Here is an 18,231-nt window from a genome sequence, read left to right as displayed (position 1 = left end):
ACCACTTGGTTATGAGGGCGTGTTGCTTTAAAGTAGAAAAGGCAGTCGGACAGAAAAGCAAGGGTTAATCCAGGAGGGTGCTCTCTCAGCTCCTTAGGAATCGCAGCGTTCGCTTCATAGTCACTTTCAGATGGCAAAGCAAGTGCACCTTTAGGTTTGCAGACATGTTTAGCAAGTTGAAGGGCTTCCTCAGTGGCCCGCCGGTACCAGCAGCTTCAGGGACCACCAGTGTGGCTCCAGCTCCAGCTCCAGCTCCAGCTCCAGCCAAGGTAAGACTTGTTTGTAAGATATTTGTATTCATGTTTAGCGTCTTTGCTAGCGTGTTTGATTCTTCTGGGATGCTCTTAATAGCTTTCATACAGCTCATCGTGTGCCAGAAATAGCAGTTAACAGCCAAGAGTGAAATCAAGCATGACCACAACAAATGAAATATTGCATCCAGCTTGTTATACAGCAAGTTTGGTTACATTTGTTTCTCCCAAAATCACAGCAGTAGCTTCTTATCCGCTCCTCCATCCATTCAGTTGCTCTGTACGTTTGCCAACAACGGGGATCAAAGAAAATAGTTTCATTACATGGACCTCATTGAAATCACTCATTACCCAATGGGCACTATTGAATCCTATCCATCTCAAACACAGCTTGATTTTAAAGGACTCTATCAGGCAAGGCAGTCGTTTGTCAACTGCTACATTCGCTGTTCTTTAAAAAGTAAAATGTCTCTCTTATGGCGGCGGTTTAACTTAATGAAGCCGAGCATCTGACTTTGTGGAAAATGTTGATTTTGTGGTGTAGGAGGAGAGGCCAGCGGATAAGGAGAATGAGGCCAAGAAGGTGGACAAACCACAGGGTAAGTCATCATTAGAGAGGCAGAAATGGTTCATTTAGAGACTAAATGACAGGATGTCCTGTTTTGTTTTGCTTTGTGTCAGATGGGCTTTCTCTATGGTGACTGCCCATTACCTCACTTGTACCAAAGCCAGTGGTTAATACTGCATCCCAGGCAGGTACTGGGAAGGCTGGCTCTTATAGAGAATACTGATATGACAGTGTATCAATATGATGAGTTTACCTCTGGTCAGCTTTTCTTTCTGTCACCCAATACAGGTGATTCTGAGAGGTGCAACTTATCTCTCAAACAGCCCTCTAACTGCAACACAAGCTGCATATGGCCTTATGAATCTCATTGCTTCTGTTCTGTCTGTCCACACATTGTCTTCCTCTTCTATTTAAACGGTGCAGCACAGATGCTTGAGCAGGATTAACCCACTGTGTTTTGCGTGATTGCTCCTTATAGAATATTTGAAATGTGCTTCTAAGCATCAGCAGTATTGTAAATCCTTTCAAAATTCATAATGTTTCCCCTACAAAAATCATTTCTTGAGGAGGAGAAATGTAATTATGATTGTTCCACTTTCTTAGACTCATCTCCAGCTCCACCAGCTCCAGCAGCTCCTGCTCCAGCACCAGCAGCTCCTGCTCCAGCACCAGCACCAGCACCAGCACCAGCACCAGCACCAGCACCAGCTCCAGCTCCTGCTCCTGCTAACCCTGATCAAGCTGGACCTGAGGGGTAAGATCTGATATTTAATTGCAGGGAAGATGCATTAGAAGTATGACAGTGCAGTAAGCATAATCATTTAAAGAGAGACATTGTGTATATAGCCCTGGAGTATCTGTCTGGACTAAAGCACATGTCTGCCAAGACACTTACACCAAACTAGTATCAAATTAATCATCCAATGGATGCTAATTAATCAGATTCCCTGGCAACATGGCAGAAAGAGACAGAGAAAGCTTTCAGAGGTGAGCGCAGCATGTGAGATCTTTATCCTCTGGTGCACCATGCATATTAACAGAAGGATGACCTGAAAGTGGATTAAAAGCTTTTCAGCTTTTTAGTTTTAAGAAGCTCACTGGCGCTGATTCTGGCCCAGCAATAAAAACTACGAGGGCGACAAGTTAAGACAGACCTGACTGATCCTCGCAGCTGTAAACACAGCACACACCATGTGAATGTTTCCTCAGGGGGATGATAAAGGAGTGGTGGAGAGAGAGACGGGCTCTGTGTGGAGCACACACAGAGGTGTTTGGCCATCAGCATGTGTGTGTGAGTGTGGAGACAATAACCAGTGTGTATAGAGAGCTCAAAGGTGATGCTAATGAAGTGAACCCCCCTTTGAGTGAGACTGGTACGGGCTAATTGGCATGTTATCAAAGGAACAGACGCACCACTGATAACGCTGTGTTTGATTATATTGTCAGATTAAAAGGATTTAAAGAAACACGGCCTCTAAATCAGGCTATGAAGCAGTCTGGTGATTTATTTGCTTGACTGTGCTTATTCCTAAACAAAGGGCACCCAGGTACACCCATTAGGTGCACTCAGCTAAACCTAGTATAGGCTAATATAACAGTCCTGCAGTAAATCCTCTTTCATGAAGGTCGTAATGTTCACTTTTAGTTGAAATGTTTCAACTGCATATCATGGATTATACAGAGAGGTGTTTCTGTTATTTTGCCCATGCTCAGTGTTGTCAGTGAGGTGGCCAAAATAATAGAAACACCAACAGTTCAACAGAACCACAATCTGAAGCTCCCGATTGCAGGAAATATTAGTGTCCTTCCTGCCTCCTCCTGTCTTGCTGGATTGTGTCCACTAGGAGGCGACATAAGAGCACAGACGTCCCCTTTCTCTGCGTGTACTGCAGAGGCTGAGGTGTCTGTCAGCTGAGCCTTTCTGCTTAGAATGTCATTTCACAGTACAAATGTTTTAGTTGCCATTACAAATCACAATTCACACGTCATGTTATGTGTGAAAACCATTTTCTGTAGCCTGCAGACTTATGAAAACGTCTTTTGTGTAAGGTGCTCATTAATCAAACAAGCCACAGTAGTCTGGTTAGAATAAAAACTCCAGCTCCTCTCACTACTCCAGCTTTGTATTTAAACTTATGGTACTTCAGTATTTGTAATAACTGAACACAGCAGTGACATGTTAAATTAAGTTGATATATCAAGCTTGTCAGCATACAGTTTGCTATTCACACATCCAGCTGACTCATTAGCAACATCAGCATTTGTTCCAGTTGCATCTTTGACATTAGCTCTGTTTTTTGGTCTCCACTAAACTCCTGAGGGAAACATCTGGCTGCTAAATGCTCCACCATGATGACCAGCTAATGCCAGTTGTTTTGTTGAACTTTGTCAGCAGCCTGGTGCTGGGCAGGTTGTGCACAGAGGGCACATGGTTGTTGTTTTCCCACAATGAGTTGCAGCTCAATAGTTCTGCTGTGAACTGCAGAGTGTGGTGACGACATCTGTCACACTAAACATTACACTGAAATGGTATCAGAGGGATTTTAGCAGGAATTTTGTTTCAGCAGGTAGAAAAGTTCCTGCAAAGTGTCTAAGTGGAAAAAAAAGTGTGAATGACTTTGTGGCTCACTTTCCCAATGGTATTTTCCATCTGCAGGCAAGAGGCGGCCCCTCCTCCACCGCCTCCACCCATCGTTATCAACAAGTATTCAGATGAGCAGCTCAGAGCCATCATCAGACTGATGAGAGAGAGGCTGCATCTCTACAAGGAAAAGGTGGCTGATCAGTATGCTTCATCCCCAGAGATCAGCCCCCCTGTCAGTGAGTACAAACACAGAACTATTCATCTCAGCGCACACAAGCTAGAGCTTCACTTCTGCCCACTTATTAAGCACAAAAGTCCAATATTTGTGGCCTATGATTATCGTTGTTATTGGTGCTTCATTTCTGCTACAAATGAAGAATGATTAAACTGGATTACATGTTGCAGCTCCTGTGCTGCGCAAAGGTGACTACGCACAACTCATGGAGGAGAGGAAGCGGCAAGCTGAGGAGGAGCGGATAAAGAAGGAGGAGGCTGAGCAGAAGAAGAAGGAGGAGCAGGAGAAGAAAAAGAAGGAGGCTGAGCAGAAGAAGAAAGAGGATGAGGAGAAAAAGAAAGCAGAGATTAAAGACGAGATAGTGGAGGAGAGGAGCGTGAAGACCAGGCTCAGTGAAGCTGCCTGGTCTATGGTGGACACTGCGCTGAAGCCGGTTGAGGACAAGATGGACTCGGTGCTGGGGAACACCATCGACCCTTTCACAGACCGCCGCTACATCGCCTGGCTCAGCCTCGTCACGCTGGCCTTCAACTACAACACCTGGTTTGTCACGGCCCGCCTGTGTTTCCCGTACCACGGCGAGAGCGCCAACCTTAACTGGTTCATGCTGGACTCCCTGGCCGACCTCATCTACCTCACAGACTCCGTCTTCTTCCAGCCCCGCAAACAGTTTGTCAAAGGAGGAGACATCATAGTAAGTCTTCGATAATCCTGTCCTATGAGTCCGTTCCTGAGAATGACCTGGATTTAGGATCTAATAATAATACTTGTCATTTTCTTCTATCAGAAAGACAGAGTGCTGACAAAGAAGAACTACAGAGAGACGGAAAGATTCACGGTATTGTAACATGAATTCTTTGAAGTTGGAACATTAGGATGAACTCGGGGGCGTCACACGTGTGTCTCTCCTCAACAGATGGACGTGGTGTCCCTCATACCGTTCGACCTGCTCTACCTCCAGTTTGGATTCAAATCCATTTTCAGAGCCAACCGTCTGCTGAAGGTGAATTTACTCGAGTGCTGTCTCTGACCATCAAAGCGGACCCAAGTTAGCTCACCAGAGTGACGTTGTCATGCTTACTCCCAAGGCAGATACGTTTTTTGAGTTCAGCGACCGTCTAGAGAGCATCATGGCCAAGGCTTACATCTGGAGGTGAGGCACGTCAAAGAAACTATGATAATGTCATAGCTGCTTAGTTCATTTTTGTTGTTATAGCAAGGCCAGACTGTGTTAGAGTCATCATCAGGTCAAGGCCAAGACAGGAAGTTTACTAACTAATACATGTGAAAAATAATGATGAACTCTAAATCTTCATATACAGTAGCTCTCTTGTGTTAGTTTAGCAAAGTCGAGGTGAAACTATGTAACATTATTATTGATACCACGGTGTCTGCACCTTAAAGTCACTGTTACCTCTGGCTTTAACACCGGTGGATAAACAGAGCAGAGACTCTAACATCTTTACTTTTCTGACAGAGTGATTCGGACCATCGGCTATCTTCTCTTCATGCTCCACCTTAATGCCTGCTTGTACTACGTGGCGTCAGACTACCAGGGCATCGGGCAAACGAAATGGGTGTACTCCGGTCTGGGCAGCGCGTAAGTACAGAAGCTTTATAATCCAGCTTGTGTTTTCTCCATAATGCACACTCTAAGATCTGATCCGATTGGTAGCTGATCCTAAGTATCAGTATTGTGCTCTTTCTGACTATTATTTACTACCAGAATACTACTGCTATCAACACTACCAGTACTGTGGGTTACCATTCTGTCAAAGTCAACCATTAAAGATGAAAACTGTTGGACTTCTGTCAACACATTAGTGAAGTGCAGTATAATTCCAGTAATACCTAGACTTTGGTAACAGTATCCCCACAAGCGACTTGTTCCAAACTCTTAGATGAAGAAATACTCGCACTAATGAAGTTTATTGAAATATAGTGACCAAAAGCCAAGAGACCCATAGTTCTGTATGATGAAAGTCATAAGACACCAAGTACCAGTTAAACAGGAAAATCTTTTTGCAACCTAAATAACAACATTGTTGGTTTTTTTTTACTAATATATTAAATGAATTAGATATAATAAAAACAGTAATCGTACTTAGGACAGAATATGTGTCGACCTTACATGGTTAAATATGACATGATGAATATCAGACACGTCACAGAGGTTCATGCTGCACTGAAACAGAGCTCCAGTTTTCTCCTGCCTGAGAAATCCAAAGACAGACACCAACTCAAAGTCTATTGTGTGTTCCATCTTTGCTGCTGCTGCAGTTACCTCAGCTGCTTCTTCTATGCGGAGAAGTCCCTGCTGATGATCGCTGAGCTGCCGATCCCGGACACCATGTTTGGACAGATCTTTCAGATGGCTAACTACCTTTTTGGGGCATTCTTTATGTCCATCATTCTTGGCCAGGTAGTTTGTCTGTAATATTTTTAGTCTTTTTTTGTATTATTTTTTTTATTTTTCTTGATGTTTCGGTCAGCCTGTGTTTGGACGGCACATATGGCATTATTTTTGAAAAGTGTGCAGCAAGACGTCAAGGGAATCAAACTTGGAAAAGGGCAGAAATAAAAAAGATTACACACACACATACACACACACACACACACACACACCAGTGACATGTAGTTTGTGACAGCCCCTCTGACGCCCACACCCTCTCCACAGGTACCTGCGTTGTTACTACTTCGCCGTCCGCAGTCTGATCAACATCGGGGGTCTTAACGAACCCCATACCGTCTTTGAGATTACCTTTCAGATGACTAACTTTTTCACGGGCGTCTTTGTGTTCTCCAGTTTGATTGGACAGGTAACATAGAGATACAGTCTGCCCATAGTATGATTCATAGTCCCAGCACACTCAGTTCATCTGGAAATTAGCATCTCTAAATGAGCATATCATCCCCTCTAAATTAGTATGTCTTTCTTTCTACCTGTTCATGTAGTGATAGTAATCCCACACTAGTTTCACTAACCTGCCATCCGTCAGTCCAACCGTCAACTGTTGTTGTGTGTCACTGGTTCCCTGTGGAGTCTTGCTTGTTAAATGTGGTAAATGTAGCATTTCTGCAACAAAAAGTTATTAAATCCACTGTCTGATTGACATGTGTCATCTAATTTAAAACTGAACAATATGTTTTCCTCAGTTCATGTGTTTACTCCATCATCTCACCTCAGATGAGAGATGTCATTGGTGCAGCCACAGCGGGACAGACCTACTTCCGGAGCTCCATGGACAACACTGTGGACTACATGGTGACCAACCGCATCCCCTCTTTGGTGCAGAACCGAGTCCGCACCTGGTACACCTACACCTGGGACGCTCAGGGCATGCTGGGTCAGTAACACTGGACAAAGAAATCACTCCATCCTTCAGATTAAGAGCAACTTTAAAAAACACCATTTCGGTTTCATCTCGGTGCTTCCAGATGAGTCTGAGCTGCTGGACAAGATGCCTCTGGTGATGAGAACCGCCATCGCTGTGGACATCAACCTGACCACCTTTCAGAAGATTGACCTTTTCAAGGTGCCTTTTTAAAGACATGATAGCACAGTAAAAGAGACATACTGCTGCTAGGACATGAAGTCAGCCAAGTATCATGTTGTCTCCACAGGGCTGTGACCAGCAGATGTTGGTGGACATGTTACTGAGGCTCAAGTCCATCATCTATCTACCTGGAGACTTTGTCGTAAAAAAGGTGAGTTCTTATCATCAATCCTGGACTTCAAGTGTGAACTTTTATAGTTTACCCTGCATGTGTACTGTATGACTGTGCCCTCTGTGCAGGGTGACATCGGCAAAGAGATGTACATCATCAAAGGTGGAGCGGTGCAGGTGGTGGGAGGACCTGACAACAGCATTGTGTTTGTCACACTGAAGGCTGGCTGTGTGTTTGGAGAAATCAGGTAACATAAAGTTGTCACTTCCTCTTTATTCCTCAAACAGAAGAAGATAATGGATTCAAACCCACACGCAGGGAACACTGGGGAGGAATGTTCAGTCATAAAATGTTTTTTCTCAGTCTGTTGCAGTCATCCAAAGATGGAGGGAACAGGAGGACAGCTAATGTCAAAGCCTACGGCTTCGCTAACCTCTTCGTCCTGGAGAAGAAAGACCTGTTTGACATCCTGGTCCACTACCCAGAGTCTCAGAAAGTGTTGGCCAGGAAGGGAAGGTGGGTCAGACAGACAGACAGACAGACAGACAGACAGACAGACAGACAGACAGACAGACAGTGCTGATTTGTCTGGAGACATTTCCTCTCCCACACATTGGAGTGCAACTAACTTTTAGCTTTTAGGTCTTTAATTCAGCATCATATACAACTGAGGGAAATATGTATTATTTTTACTTGATAAATGACTTAAAACGTATTGATTTTTTTTCCTACAAAATTTTTACTCAAAGCCATTTCTCCAGTTTAAGAATCAATATATTTTCTCCGCTGAGCGAGCTTTACTGTATACATCATAACAGAGGACATTTCTTCAGAATGATCAGCCCAGCTTCTTTATCCGTCTGTGTGTGTGTGTGTGTGTGTGTGTGTGTGTGTGTGTGTGTGTGTGTGTGTGTGTGTGTGTGTGTGTGTGTGTGTGTGTGTGTGTGTGTGTGTGTGTGTGTGTGTGTGTGTGTGTGTGTGTGTGTGTAGGAAACTAATGAAGGCAAAAGGTCCAGCAGCAGCTAAAGCAGAAGAGGACAAGAAGAAAGGACTGGCGCTGTTCGGACCCAAACCTCCCACACCCAAACTGCTGCGTGCTTTTGGTGGAACTCTTAACAGAGGGATTATTGACAAAATGAAGGTACCTACTCATACATTTCTTTCTCTGAGTGGTCGTATAAAAGCCTTTGCACTTGTGCTGACTGCTAAACACACCATATTTTGTGTTTATTTTTTCCCCAGAGTACTGCTGCTGGCAAGTGAGGGTTGTGTGGTCATTTGTTTATGACTCCGTTTTGGGAGTGAATGTACAGTTTTGTTTTCAGCCTCTTACTGCCCTTTTGTATTGAATCTGTATTTCCTGTCAGGTTGAGATGTGTTTTTTTTAAATAATTCAATTATTCCCCATGGTCAAACCTTTGGCAAATTAGATGGAACCACATGAAAAAATAAACATTTGTAATATCTCATGTGATAAAGCCCACCTAACTACATAAAAAAAAAGTATTTATACATATTTCCAAGCTATTTTGATTAGATGTGCAATATTTGAATCTCAAACTCTGCCCCTAGTGGATGCTGCTTGTCACATGTTGTATATTTGTAAACTGAGTATAACTTCCCGTTCACATTTTTGCGTTTGCCTGCTTTTGTTGGCTGCATTTTTTTTTTTCAGTTTTCAGATGCACTGTAGTTATAAAAGCCTAACAGAGATTATCACAACAACTGCTGACAGTAAAGCTCTCAATTTAACATTTGATTGATTTCATCTCTGTCGATATCTGCTTAAATAAATAATTCCCACATTTAACTGCAGTTTACTTATAGTGGCATCCCGCTCTGTTGGTTTGCTTGTTGTGTGTCTGTCTGTCGGCTTTGAGTTCGTACACTTCAGAGGGTGAGGTGCTAACTAATCCTGTTAGCCACACAGGGACATTGTGAGGTTTAATTAGCTAAGAAGTCTGTTTGTGAACTGTGGAGCCAGAAGGGCCTGAAATAACCCCGCAGTCTAATTTTACTGCACCTACTTTTATCACCTACAGCCAAGAGTTAGTACCCTATAAATGTTATGCCATAATGATTAAATATATTGAAACATGCATGTAGTTCTGTGTGAGGCAAAACTGAGAAATATTTAGTATTTTATTTCTTATTAACTATAAGCTTAATGGCAGAATACCTAGTTTGTAATATTGAAAATGCAACACAGCCTACTTCGACTGGCAGTGATTCATCCTTTCATTTGATCATTGATTATTCAGAGGATGCAGTTTTATCATGATGGCTCTAAAGTAAAAAGACCCTGTAAATGGTCCTTGTTCTGGACCAGAGCCAAGACTGCAGTGACTGACAGCTGTGACAGCTGATCTGGTGTTGACTCCAGGAGGAAGGGGAGTGCCCAGAGGGAATTAATGGATCTAAGAAATTAAATTGCCTCAGTCTGTCATTCGGATGTGAGACGAGGACTACGGAGGAACTCGGGACTCTTTTAGGGATCCGCACAGGAGAGGGTTTCCAGGGGCAGAAGTGGGTGGGCAGGCCTGTTCGCTGTAGCCCACACCAAATAACGCCATGTTCAGGGGGCTGAAAAAGCTGCTCGGGGTTCCTGAACCTCCTTCTGCTCAAGCTGCTACCCCACCTTCTACCGCGGCTCCACCCGCCAAGGTAAGACCTGGCCTCTTTCCACATCTTAGATATAAAAGACCTGAACCAGAGACCTGCTTTGAAAACCTTTTTTGACCTTAAACATAGTTTTATGAAACTGATTTGTATTGGCTGCTCGCTAAACAGTTTTCATATGTGCACCATTTAAACCAAATGTTAAATTAATCAGGCTCTTGCTTGTCACATTGAGTTGTTTTGAGGTAAACCATGGCAGGTGTCTCAGATCAGTGAAAGCCTCAGAAGCAGCTTGGCACCAATGAAGAGTGGCCACTGCAGACTGGATTTATTGCACCGTTGTTTAGACATTCTCTGGATCCACAGTGTGGAAGATGCACTTACAACAGAAAAGATGAAGCTCACAGCGAACCAATGTTGTGTATTTGCAGGAAGAAAAGCCACCTGAAAAGAAGGATGAGAAAGAGGAGGAGAAGAAGGAAGAGGAAAAGAAAGAAGAGAAGAAAGAAGAGGAACCCAAGCAGGAAGAGCAGAAACCATGTGAGAAGTCTGGTTATTTGGTCTGAACTCCATACAGCACCTTCTCTTTTACCCTTTCTCTCACAGCTCTGTGTGTCTGTTTTGAGCCAAAAATGGCTGCAAGCAGATCATTAGTGTATTAATGTGTCTTCTGTTCTTTCTGACTCGACTCTTGGTTGCTTTGACTCATGTACCTCTGCGGGGAATTGCAAGACAAAATACACACTACACTGTATTTTTCTATTATTGGAATTTTACACTTGAATTTATAATCCACTTAGCAGAGAAGCAGATTCTGGAGCATTCACACATTTCCAAGTGATTTTATTTTCACAGATTCAAATCTGCAAGAGGTCAGAGGAGGGTCTGTTACAGTAATGCACAGGATTAAGTGCAGCATTTCATGGTGTGATCACCCTTTATCAGTGTGATATTAATGTTGGTGTTTGAGATGAACTGACTAAAGAGGGCTGCTATGTTTTTCTTCCAGCTCCTGCCGCTGCTGCTCCTGCCCCTGTTGCCCCAGCTGCTCCTGCCCCTGCCGCTGCTGCCCCTGCTGCTCCTGCCCCTGCTGCTCCTGCCCCTGCTGCTGCTGCCCCAGCTGCTGCTGCCCCAGCTGCTGCTGCCCCAGCTGCTGCTGCCCCAGCTGCTGCTGCCCCAGCTGCTGCTGCCCCAGCTGCTGCTGCCCCAGCTGCTGCTCCTACCAATCCAGAGGGGGCTGATGGGTAAGAATGCATCATACACTGTGTGTGCCCCACATCTCACCAGTCTCCTGTCCCCAGCGCCCCTGCTGAGGTTAAGCTTCTATAGATGATGGATGTACCAGTACTGACATTTCAAGCTTTACCTTACAGGACTTAAATTCACAGTCTCTGATTGGAGTCGATCCATTTTGGAAATGACTGTAATAAGATGATTACAGGAGTACATTTGATGGGTACTCAATCAAATTTGAGAAAATTTTAGTTTAATTTTAGTCAAAGAGCTTGAATTTTGGTGAGTGAAATGCATTCACTAGCAGAAATACTGTGAAAGCCACTGTGGTGGATGAAACACAGTGTTTGACCATCTTTTAGGTGTATTCTGTTCTCTCCGGCATGGGATCAAAGCACATATGTCTATATTTTTGTCTAATAGGCATGTTCCAGAAAACATTTCAAATATTTGAAGCGGCATGTAAATACACACAGAGCACCCAAACACTTCCTAGTAATAAATCCAGAAATAATAAGAAGTAATTAGTAATGAAACAGTCAGAAGTGATTGTACAGATGGGCAGGCTGCACTCTCTGTTAGCATGTTCACACTTGAAGCCTGTGACTCCTAAAGTAGAAAAGGAGATTAGGAGCTTAGTGGTATTTGTGATTGATCAGAGATAGCGAACCACATGCAAGTGGGAATTCCTTTCCAAGAATTAATGTTGTCCTCTGCAGACGATTTATAATGAATTTATTTACTTATTGTTGCAAATGAACAATAGCTGAATTGCAGAGAGATTTTTTTGTCTTATTAAAATGCCAGAATAATATTTTCATCATAAAAGAGGAAAAGAAATCTAATGTGCTCACTACTAAGTGTTATTCTCCAATCATCCGTTCCTTCCTCTCACCTTTTCTGTGGTATTCCTTTTTGCTCTTCAGTGAAGAAGCCCCCCCTCCGCCTCCTCCGCCCGTTGTCTATTTCCGTGACACAGACGACACACTCAGAAATTTGGCGAAGAGGTTGAAAGAGCGGACAGAGATTCTCAAAGAGAAAGCCATAGACCCTTACGCCACTTCCCCTGAGATCAGCCCACCTGTCAGTAAGTATTTCCGCACACAAACCGCCATTCAGACGGAAAACAAACACGACTGAAGGGCTGTTTGACTCACCGCCACCCCCTCGCCCTTCCAGCGCCTATCCTGAGGAAGGACGACTACATCAGGTTGAAGGAAGAGGAGCGGATAGCTAAGGAAGAGGCCGAGAAAAAGAAGGCAGAGGAGGCGGCCAAGAAGGCGGAGGAGAAGAAGAAAAAGGACGAGGAGAAAAGGCTGGAGGCGGAGAAGAAAGAGGAGGAGGAGAGGCTGGCAGCGGAGGCCAAGAAGAAGGCGAAGATTCTCCCGGACATCAACTTCTCCTGCTTCGACGCCCTCTTCCATCCGATTGAGGAGAAGATGGACGCCGTCCTGGGAATCACCATAGACCCTTTCACAGGTGGGTGAGTTTCACAGCTGAGATTAAATGGATGCATAAAGCTTGATCTTTAATCTGCACGTCCTCCTCTCTCCAGATCGACGCTACATTGCCTGGCTGACTGTGGTGGCGGTGGCATACAACTACAACGCTTGGTTTTGCCCTGTCCGGCTGGCCTTCCCATACCATAATGAAGATGCCAACCGTTGGTGGATAGCCTGCGACATTCTCAGTGACGTAGTCAACGTTATTGACATCGTCATCTGGCAGCCGCGACTACAGTTTGTCAAAGCCGGGGACATTATTGTAAGCTGCAAAGCATCACTGATCCGTGTGTCTGATCTCTGTCTGTGCCTGGCGCTGTGTGAAATTCACAAAAATCCTCTACCCCCTGCAGAAAGTCAGAGCGATGACGAAGGTACATTATCGGAAATCCCAGCAATTTAAGGTGAGAATGTAACTGTATGTCACTAATTACATTCACTGAAGTGCTCTACTTAAAGCATATCTGTTACTTAGCTGTTCAGAGGTCAGATGATCTAATATTTCACCAAACATGCCAACGTTATTACAAATCTGTGTAGCAGAACTTTGTTTTTCCTCCTGTCTCACTCCCATTAATCATGTCTCGACCCCTCAGAGTGATTTTGACCCTTTGAGGGAGCCCACTCCCCATGTTGGGAACTGTACATTAAAAGTGATTAAGAGTAGATCCACCTCAAGCAGCTGCAGCAGTAAAATGGTGGCTATGCAGTATGAACAATCTAATGGTGTCATATCTAGTAATCCACCAGTTGAATACTTCATGTCGCTGCTAATCCTTCTGTACTTTTACTTAAGTAGAAGTTCACATGACATGTACTGGTAGTTCTTCTTCACTAAATCATATTAGTACTTCCTCCACCACTGTGTGTGTCCCAGTAAACTAAAACATCTCAGTTCTGGAGGTCAAATCATGGAATTTTTAACAAATCTACCACTTGCTTTAACCTCAGAGGTACAAGTACTGTAACTTTATTTTTTCTTTATTCCTCTTTTTAGACTGATATAACCAGCGTCATCCCCTTCGACCTGCTCAGCTTTCAGTTTGGATTCTCCTCCATTTTCCGACTCAACCGCTTAATCAGGGTAAGCAGCCCGCCAATCAGTTTTTCTGACGATGCAAATGAATAAATGCAGAGGAAAATCTATTTCCTGTGAAGATCCTCATCAGCTCTTTGGTTCCTTGTGTGGTCTAGATCAACTCCTTCTTTGAGTTCAGCGATCGACTCGAGAGCATCATGGCCAAAGCCTACATCTGGAGGTAAAAGCTTGTGGGGCCGATGACGGGAGCCAGGCAGCACTGCTTTTATCTTCTTAGTACAATTTTCATTTGTTTGTCATTACATGTGAAACGTCTACAAATGTATTACAAATGTGACTTCATTTTACAACTGTGATTTAACAGTATTTGCACATTATTCTTATTCCACATACAGACCAGTTGCATTTAATCTTTTCTATGTCTGTCTTTTCTGTGGCTCCCTCTCTAACACAGAGTGGCTCGCACCACAGGTTACCTGCTCTACGCCCTCCATCTCAACGCCTGTGCGTTTTTTCTCGCATCAATGCACCAGGGTCTTGCAACCACTCCATGGGTGTATGACGGAGAAGGCTCAGCGTTCGTACTTTGTTTGCTTTGTGTTGTTTGTGACTGTAGACGTTAGCTCTCCGTGGCACTGAGACATGCAGGCTCAGTCTGTGAGCCTGAGACACATGAGCCTCTTTGTGTGTCCGTCTGAAAAGTTGCTGAAAGTTTCATGCACAGTCTCACTAGAATCACTCCCTGTGTTAATGTCTGCTATTTTATTTAAGTGTCTGAAGGCTGAGCGCAGATTTTATTCACTTTATCATTGTTTCCCAGTCCTGGTCCTGGGCCCACTGCCCTGCATGTTTTAGATTGAAACAACAGAACAACTAAAACATGCAGGCCAGTGGGCCCCCAGGACCAGGATTGTGGAAACGCTGCTCTAGATAGTGCCTTCAAAAATGACCACAGTGGAGTGTGTGCTGCTTTCTGCCAACAGTGATACAGTTGCACTCAAAATTCCCAACTCAAACAAGAACGATTTAAATAGCTCAACACAACTAACACAACTTCTTCAAATTCAACACAAAGTGCCACTTTTAATGACTACTGCACAGGCAACATTACTCAACACCCTGAACAGAATCCCTCATAAGAGCACTCATTTGCAAATCAGGTGTTGTCTCTGGCACACCTGATGCAACTGACCAAGGGACTCATTAGTTGCATCAGGTGCACCTGAGATAAAACACATCAAATATCCGGACTGGCTATGGGTTTGGACACAGTGACATTTGGCTGCATGTTAGAAAATCTCTGCTAGGATTTAAAGAAGGTGGTTGCAGCGAGCAAATCCAAGAATATCAGAGAGCTGGAGACTATTTCCAATGAGGAACGCTGTCAGAACCTGGTGTCTGGCTGTGCGTCATGTTTGCAGCAGGTCATAACAGCAAAAGGTGCTTGTCAAGAAAGGCTTGAATAATTTTGAAACTGCAGAAGTCATTAAAAGTGGCATATTGCGTTGAATTTGGAGAAACCACTTGTAGTATTAGTTGTGTTGAGCTATTTCAATTGTTCTTGCTTGGTGTGTTCATTGAACACAGCTGAAAGATTGTAAATTTTGCCAAAAAACACAATTTGCAATGGTACTGTACATTGCAATGTGAACATTTCAAATGAGTGGCATTTCACCTGATAGTAATTGAGCCAAAATCTCAATTTAATACTCGCTAGAGAGTAAATGCTGATTATATAGGGAGAAGTGAATGAGGGAATTGGTCTTGTGCACCTTGCAACCACCTGGAAGTCCCCTGACAACCATGCTGAGCAAGCAGCCATCAAGTGGGGCCCAGTCAAACATCCAGAACTCAATAACAGCCCCACCTAGTGTCACAGTGGAAACACCCATGTGTCCCTAAAAGCGTCCCTAGCAACAGCATAGCAACCATTTAGCAACACCAGCAGAAAAGGAATTCTAGTGTCTTTTTTTACAGAAATGAAATGAGGACGGACGCTGTCCTTCCACAGGTACCTGCGTTGTTACTATTTTGCAGTGCGCAGTCTGATCAACATCGGGGGTCTCCCGGAGCCTGTAACCACCTTTGAGATCAGTTTTCAGATGTTGAATTTTTTCGTTGGCGTCTTTGTGTTCTCCAGTTTGATTGGGCAGGTAGGTGGGATTTTATCATGTGACAGCTGTCTGATCTTAGACCAGTAAAATTCAGTTTCCTTTATCAGTACATATTGCACCTTTTACCAAAAGCATTGCATCATGGTATATTTTAATGTAACGCTCTCCCCATCCGTCTGTCTTTCAGATGAGAGACGTCATAGGAGCAGCAACAGCAGGTCAGACATATTTTCGGGCATCAATGGACGGCTGTGTTGACTACATGAACACCTATAAGATCCCCAAGTATGTCCAGAACAGGGTTCGGACCTGGTACAATTACACGTGGGCCGCTCAGGGCATGCTCGGTGAGTCGCACAGAACCTCACACTTCACTCCAGGCTGATACAGAAATAACAAAGCAAGCATGTCAGGATGTCTGTGTCTTTTCCAGATGAGTCTGAGCTGCTGGACAAGATGCCTCTGGTAATGAAAACTGCCATCGCTGTGGACATCAACTTGGCAACCTTTCAGAAAATCGCACTGTTTCAGGTGAGTCAGCATTCACTGTGATTCACTGTGTCCTCTGGTCAGGAGTGTGGGGACAAAAACAAAGACTCCCACCAGCTCCACATAAAATACTGGAACATAATTAAGATGCAGGGAATCAGGTGACTATTCTGAAACAAGCATGCAGTCTAGATTCTGTTTTTATTTTTTTTACAACAAATCTGCAGTACATTGGGTCAAAGAGGTTTAAATTAAGAGAACAAAATGGGTTGAAACAATGATGGAAAGGGAAATGGCCAGCTACATGCATTCTTAAAGTCCAAGCTCAAGACTGAGACAAAAACCTATAAATCCTTCGGAAAGTTTGGAAAATATGACGATCTGGAATCTGACCTGTTAACCTGCTGCTTCTCCCCACAGGGCTGTGACCAGCAGATGTTGGTGGACATGTTACTGAGGCTCAAGTCCATCATCTATCTACCTGGAGACTTTGTCGTGAAAAAAGTGAGTCTGTGTGTGCGTAAGACAAACTAGGCCAACCAATACTAACTCATCGAAGTGTGACGCTGACCTGTGTGTTCCTGGCCTGCACTCACCTCCGCAGGGTGACATCGGTAAAGAGATGTACATCATCAAAAGTGGAGCGGTGCAGGTGGTGGGAGGACCTGACAACAGCATTGTGTTTGTCACACTGAAGGCTGGCTCTGTGTTTGGAGAAATCAGGTGTGTCTGAAGGAGCATTTACTGATTTGTATTTGTGTGGACGTGGCACTCAATTTCCCAGATACAACCCAAACGTTCCCGTCAATAGACTGATTTTATTTGGAATGGAGACTTAATGGAGTTTATTTGTGCCTCTGTTCCCTTCACAGTTTACTACAGTCTGCCAAAGATGGAGGAAACAGGCGCACAGCTAATGTGAAAGCACACGGCTTTGCTAACCTTTTTGTCCTGGAGAAGAAGGACTTGTTTGACATCCTCGTCCACTACCCAGAGTCTCAGAAAGTTCTGGCCAGGAAGGGAAGGTGAGTGTTTTAGTCGAAGAATAAACCTCAACACTTCAATTTAAATCATTGTGATGGCACATAAACTGCCTATTTAGATTGAAAATGCAGCCCATTAAGAATTGTGTGTGTTTGTGAAGGAAACTGATCAAAGCCAAAGGCCCTGCTGCTGCTAAAACCAACGAGGAGAAGCAGAAAGGTATGACCTTGTTTGGACAGAAGCCGCCCACACCCAAATTGGCCAAAGCCTTTGACGCTTTCCGCAAAGGAGGCTTCTTGGAGAAACTCAAGGTAAAGTCTTCACAGAGATAAGTGGGGAGTACCATAGAAAACAGAAGCATTTGTGCTGGTTGTGATGAGAGAGCTGGTGCCAAACGTACTGCAGACACACCGTGTGGCTGCAGTACGTGAGTAACAGAGCAGGGATGCTGATGTCTCTTGTCTTCCGTTCACAGAAAGCTGCAGAGGCGCAGGCGCAGGAGAAGAAATGAGAGTGCGATGTGTGATGCTTCTGAACCTCACCAGTGTTCATCAGTGTATCCCACAGCTGAAAAGCTCACGAGACAGATTTACGAGCAGAGCTGTGGAACGGTTGGAGCAATGTTTAGCCCGTTCTGAGCTTTCATCTGTCTGTAAGTCTGATCTGATAATGTTCACCTTGTAAACTTCTGTAGATTCCTTAACAGATGCGGATGTCTGTTAAATAATTTAACCTGATCAGCGCTGGTAGCCAAATCTGAAGGTTAACGTTATGTTCAAAGTTTGTATTATGTAAATTGTGCATCATTTTTCACATAAACAAAGATGTTTATTACTAAAGGAGGAGTTCTTTTCTTTTAGATTGAAGGAACTGGAGGGTTGGTACGAGCGGCGATAGCTCACATGGCTGAACAGGTACGACAGCACCGCCTACTGTCTGACATT

The 18,231-nt window shown here is 44.0% G+C and overlaps 2 protein-coding genes across 2 annotated transcripts; both read left to right on the top strand.

Moving 5' to 3' along the window:
• Window positions 1-164: 164 nt before the first annotated feature.
• Window positions 165-8,570, top strand: LOC139221144 (cyclic nucleotide-gated channel beta-3-like). Its single transcript, XM_070853058.1, has 17 exons — window positions 165-269; window positions 796-850; window positions 1,423-1,573; window positions 3,476-3,639; window positions 3,809-4,332; window positions 4,426-4,476; window positions 4,555-4,641; window positions 4,727-4,791; window positions 5,116-5,238; window positions 6,316-6,457; window positions 6,826-6,985; window positions 7,077-7,174; window positions 7,263-7,346; window positions 7,436-7,554; window positions 7,671-7,823; window positions 8,298-8,448; window positions 8,550-8,570. The coding sequence occupies exons 1-17, from the start codon at window positions 165-167 to the stop codon at window positions 8,568-8,570; spliced, it is 2,253 nt and encodes a 750-aa protein (XP_070709159.1).
• Window positions 8,571-9,878: 1,308 nt separating this feature from the next.
• On the top strand, window positions 9,879-17,619 carry LOC139221403 (cyclic nucleotide-gated channel beta-3-like). Its single transcript, XM_070853333.1, has 17 exons — window positions 9,879-9,971; window positions 10,358-10,478; window positions 10,936-11,170; window positions 12,086-12,246; window positions 12,339-12,638; window positions 12,715-12,923; window positions 13,015-13,065; window positions 13,659-13,745; window positions 13,856-13,920; window positions 14,155-14,277; window positions 15,712-15,853; window positions 16,002-16,161; window positions 16,248-16,345; window positions 16,724-16,807; window positions 16,908-17,026; window positions 17,176-17,328; window positions 17,448-17,619. Exons 1-17 carry the CDS (start codon window positions 9,879-9,881, stop codon window positions 17,617-17,619), a joined length of 2,373 nt encoding a protein of 790 aa, XP_070709434.1.
• Window positions 17,620-18,231: the final 612 nt, after the last annotated feature.

The sequence above is a fragment of the Pempheris klunzingeri genome, chromosome 21 (genome assembly GCF_042242105.1).
Source record: "Pempheris klunzingeri isolate RE-2024b chromosome 21, fPemKlu1.hap1, whole genome shotgun sequence".
Classification (NCBI taxonomy): Eukaryota; Metazoa; Chordata; class Actinopteri; order Acropomatiformes; family Pempheridae; genus Pempheris; species Pempheris klunzingeri.
Note: the sequence above shows the minus strand (reverse complement) of the source record. Positions and strands in the feature narration are given on the sequence as shown.